At 41.1% G+C, this 5,357-nt stretch overlaps 1 protein-coding gene across 1 annotated transcript; it reads left to right on the top strand.

The window, feature by feature from the left end:
* Positions 1-1,238: 1,238 nt before the first annotated feature.
* Positions 1,239-4,759, top strand: LOC107079682 (Ig lambda chain C region). The gene is made up of 3 exons (XM_069185897.1): positions 1,239-1,340; positions 3,085-3,152; positions 3,829-4,759. The coding sequence occupies exons 1-3, from the start codon at positions 1,294-1,296 to the stop codon at positions 4,152-4,154; spliced, it is 441 nt and encodes a 146-aa protein (XP_069041998.1). The 5' UTR covers positions 1,239-1,293; the 3' UTR covers positions 4,155-4,759.
* Positions 4,760-5,357: the final 598 nt, after the last annotated feature.

The following is a 5,357-nucleotide window of genomic DNA, read 5'->3' as shown; positions in this document are numbered from 1 at the left end:
TTTGATGGTGTGCAAGACTTTCACTGTATAGATATGCGCTGCTCAGTTATCCTTGCGAGGGTAACTTGTCACGACAAGTTAGACCCTGAAAGGCGCAGGGTGCGGATGACCGAGAGCACGTCTGCTCTGTGTGGCAGTGTGGGGGGGCCAGTTAGAATTGCTGCATCGCTGTGCTGGTTTCAATTCCAGACCTGGGCTGACGTTGTGACCTGTGTGGAGTTTGTATGTTCTCCATGAGTTCATGTGGGTTTCCTCCAGGTGCTCCTATTTCCTCCCACTCTCCAAAGACACACGGGTAGGTTAATTGGTTTCTGGGGTAATTGGCCCTGGTGTGAGTGTGTTTGTGTGTATCTGCAATGGCTGGTGTCCCTTTCACAGTGTACCCCACCTTGTGCCCATTGCTTGCCGGGATAGGCTCTGGCTCCCCCGCAACCCTGAATTGGTAGATGTGGTTAGAATATGCATTGGTAGATCGACTGTGCCTGGACAGGATGCCCAGCATGTTGTTGGGAGGTTGGTATAAGATTAGAAGACTATGAAAATCTGAACATCACACCTGAGCACCAGAATTGAACCTGAGACACAGGAGCTGCGAGGCAACAGCACCAGCTCCTACTCCACCATACCAGCTCAGAACAACAAACGGACTCCATGATCCAATGGCAGGGCAGAAATGGAATTTTTGAAAATGCCATCATCTAAATCAGTCTCTGGCTTTCAAACCATACTGAGCAAAAACAAACAAGAGTTAAAACCAGGGTTCCTAGTTCTGGGGATCCCCACATCCCCTGTTTCCATTCCAGCTGGGTTCTCAGTAACATACCTGCACCCTTAATTGCCCTTACAGTAGGATCAATTTGAAACCTTTAATTATTTTCTGCTGCAAATCATATTAGAAGTGTCCCTTTGACTTTGAGTTTCTAAGTTAAATTAATACAGTGTTTAGGGATTTGACTTTGTTCCACTTAACATCATCAACATCATGAGACTGTAGAGAATCCTTCTACTCACGCATTTTCTAACGATCATTTGTATCAGCAGCTGCAAAGAAACTTGAAGAAATTACATGTTTCCCCCCACCACAATTAAATGACTGCCCCAAAATTTTCTTGCACTCCCCTTAGAGATCATGTCACTCAAGCTATGTGGTAAGAGATGGTAATGTGGGAGGGCTGGATTGGATATGAAACTCGAATTTGCATATTCGTGCTCAATTGAGTCCAAGTATCAGACAAAGTATCAGACGTGAAAGATCTCTCTTTGCAGCCAACAGTAAAGAACAACAGTACAAGAATGAGGATGCTGATAGCGGCGAGCTGCTTTCTGGCCATCTGGATGAGGTGTAAGTCCTAAATCTCTTTTCTCTTTTGAAATATGTTTTTATTTTGATTCTCATCTGAACAACTGGAGAATAATAGGCAACTCTTCATTAAGAGTATCATCACTAAAGGTTTTGTAGACTAATTGTTAAACTAGAAGAACTAACTTCATCTGAAGTTCTTATTGGGTGACTTATCAGAACATGAATTAGGGGGTGCCAGTCCTTGTCCTGGGGTCCCCCCACAACTGCTGGTTTTTAATTCCAACTGTGCTCTTGACTTAATTGAGCTAACATGTCCCTTGATTGGAACTTTGTTTTCCTATTCAAATATGTAAATCTTGAGTTCCTGATGAAACACAACAGGCACGCTCCAGTTCGTGTGGGAATCAGAAATAGTTCAAAGGAAGAATAGTTATTACAGCTGGGGACCTCAACTACAGATTAAAGCACAGCTCCTAATTTCACCTCTCCTCAACCCAGTGTTTGCTGGAACTCCAGCTGCTTCCTCAACACCTTAATTGACATTTTAAAACTGTTTACTACCCATAAAAAGAGCAGCTTCTTCTCAGTTGTTTTATTTGCCAGTCCAATAACTTTGAACAATTTAATGTCTAAGTATCAATCGATTCATCAAACCTTCAGGGCTGAATTAAATGATAGAGAACTGAGTCTGAAGAAGGATCAGCAGACACTGAGGTCACAAAGACCTGAGTTGGGAATTGGGTCTCCATCCCTGGTCCCAGAGAGCCCCAGCAGGTTTTGTGAATAGCCTTAAAATCAATCATTCCTTAATCTGGGAACAGTTTAACTATCATCAGTTAAACAGATGTTGATCAATTATATAATTAAGAGATCAGAATTAAATCAGATTCTCCTCCAGTCCTTAATGGTAAATGTTCCCTCAAACATTTGTTTTAATTAATCAATTGCATAAACAAGTGTTCCTAATTTTTGAATAAAAGATGATTTTGGATGACCTATACAAATAAAATCCTGGAACAGGGTTAGAGTCCCATACCATACACTAAAATGAAAAAAAAAAAGTTAGGACAAAAGATTTGAAAAAGAAAAAGAAGTTTATCTACCATCCAAAATTAAAAAAAATATAGATATTTCAATTCATTTTGCTGTGCATCTTCAGTTACAAATGATTTATCTACTGAGGTTTTATTCACTTTATTGAATTCCAGTTTATAAATTAATTGTAGAGCTTGAAGAGATGGTGAACATTATTACAAAATTAATCCAGGCAAGGGTGTAAAATTATGTGCAGAAATGTAAGCATACAGATCTTAACTCTCAAGTGAATTTTAATTTTTTGGAGAAAGATATGTTTTATTGTAAATAACTGTTGCATCCGACTTTGTCTAATGTACAAGTAAAAGCTAATTATATAGATTTATAATGTTACTAATTGTCCTATAATGTATCTTTTTCTTTTGCAGAAGGAACCTGGATATCAAAACAAATGTTGGCTGTTGTGGAATGTCCATTTAGAGAACAGAAAAGTAGTCAAACAGGCTGATGACCAATGGAAATTCAAGGGCCATTCTGATCAGAAATGCATGTGCTTATCTAGCCCTGTTTGGTATGTATAGCCTGATGCAGAAGATCAAAAAGTAGCTGGATGTCAACTCAAGTAAGGAGAGAACTGTAGAAAAGATTGGAACAATGACTTTACACTATGACTGTAAAGTTACTGGAGTTACTGCAGTATATAGCGAAACTATCTTATTGCTCATGTGAACATGATTTTCTTTTAGGTTTGTGATTGGAGACAAGGTAGAGGGGTACATCATCTTCAGTGAAGGCATCCAGCTCATTGTGAGGGGTAAGATCATGAGGTCAAGCTTTCTAACGCTTTTGGCTTCCCTTTTAAATCTCAAAAAAGTTGAAAATTGTCCTCCTGGTGCTTACAAAGGCTACTTAACTCCTAGTGGAGCCTGTGTCCACTTGATGCGTCTAAGGAATAAGTTAAAACCTCCTACTTCTCACGAGAAAGAGATAAAATCTTATTGTTTAGGGAAGAGTTAATGCTATCTCTAGTTAGAAGGGCATCTGGGCTTCATGCTTTTGTGTTTGTATTGTACATGAAAGCTAAACATTACAGCGTCCCTTTTGAAAGAGGAAGATAGTTTCCACTTCCAACTGTCTCACTTTGTATTTGAACCTTACTGATGTCTTGCTCATGATATCATATAAAACGAATTGCCTTGACCCTCACAGATGCCTCTGAACAGATTATTTAATCTTTGGAAACACTGGGCTCATTCACTCTGTCTTTGCATGAAGAAGAACGAATCCGAAACAGCCTCATACAGAACTAAGATTTTGTGTCTCCAGTATCTTGCAATTACTGTTTTCTTCATTCAAAACAAATTCATCAGGTTTAAACCAGAGATCTGAGTAATATTTGGTGCCGCGGCCTTCACAGACGTTTCAAAAGTTCAATGGCAGTGGGAGATGTCGCTGATCTAGGACCTGAATTTCTCACGCTGTACCTGCAGGCCCTCAGACCTCTGCTGCCGACCCTTCGGTTACCGTGTTCCCGCCTCCCCAGGACCAGCTGCGCTCCTCTGGCAGGGCCACTCTGGTGTGCCTGATCCGAGGGCTGTCCACCAGCATGGCAGACGTCAGCTGGTACTCTAACGGGGAGCTGGTGACAAAGGGAGTCATCGTCAGCCCGGCTTCGAGAGACAGCGACGGGACCTTCAGCACCGTCAGCCTGCTCGCCATCCCTGCACTCAGCTGGGAGCAGGGCCACACCTACTCCTGCACAGCCACGGATGGGGACAAGGTCGCGGAGAGCAGTGTCCAGGCTTCTCGCTGCTGAGCTGTGGGGCTCTCACTCTGGATGTGCGACAGGAATCCTTCCCTTTACAAAGCTGCCAATTCGCACCAACTATACCAGAGGATCAGGGGACAGAGTACGGGATTGTGGAGAGAAGGAAGGTCAGATTTTCAAATACTTTGAAGGTGGGCACCGGAGAGAAACAGAAATTGATCTTATGGTAGCTATCACTCATCCAGCTATGTGAATCACCACCACTACATTTTTAAGGGGCTCGCAGGCCAGTAGCTGTCCAACGGTACACAGAATGAAAAGGAGATCAGGAAGGGAGCTGGGCAGGTTATCCTTGGCTACCAGTTGAAATGGTACTTGGGACAAAATAATCTTTTAAAAAAAAATCTTCTAGGGGATGAGGTCAACGTACAGTAGCTTTCAGAACACAGTTTTTGACACAGGCTTAAAGCCAAGTGAGAAATTCTGACAATGCAGCATTATTCTCTGGTGAGCAAGACATTATCTTTAATGCTTTACTGTACTTTAGACTGTTCCAATGAGCCTGCTGTATACCTTGTAAGACAGGAGCATGCACAATAATTTGGAAATGTGGATGTGCCATCATGTGTTACAATAAAATTGCTTATTTCTAAGTGTTTGGAGAAGATTCTATACATTTAAGGTCAGCACTGATTATTAATACTAGAATCAGATCCACATATAGTCTAATCCATTCGACACTACACAAATCAAGTTCTTTTAGCCTGGCAGTTTAGGACATTCTATTTAAGACTGGGAGTGAATGTGACCTTTCTTCTCTGGATCGCCTGCAGAATAGCAATGCCTTTTTTTGACTGCTGTCTAGACTTCAGTTTTAATTTCTTTAATTTGTGGCTTTTTGCTAATTTTTGCTAAGCCTCCCATTTTGAGCCTTGACTAGTTTACTAACTATACCAGAATCAAAATCAAAATCACAGATATAAATTAGGACTACCAGTGGTCCCAATACATATCCTTGTTGCACTCCAGTTATTACATTAGAGCAGTTAACTCTTAGAAATATCTTTCAATCCTCTTTAAAAAGAATGGAGCACATTTAAGCAACTCATGTGACATACAGCAAAACAGCGAGCACCTTTACCTTAATGAATGGATCACGTGTCATTGCAAGACACAGACACCCACAAAACACTACACTTCAGCAAATTTCTTGACATATAACTTGTACAATAAAATTATAAAAGTACCCCA

This window comes from Lepisosteus oculatus, chromosome 29, assembly GCF_040954835.1.
Source record: "Lepisosteus oculatus isolate fLepOcu1 chromosome 29, fLepOcu1.hap2, whole genome shotgun sequence".
Lineage (NCBI taxonomy): Eukaryota > Metazoa > Chordata > Actinopteri > Semionotiformes > Lepisosteidae > Lepisosteus > Lepisosteus oculatus.
The sequence above is the reverse complement of the archived record's forward strand: the minus strand, read 5'-3'. Positions and strand labels throughout refer to the sequence as shown.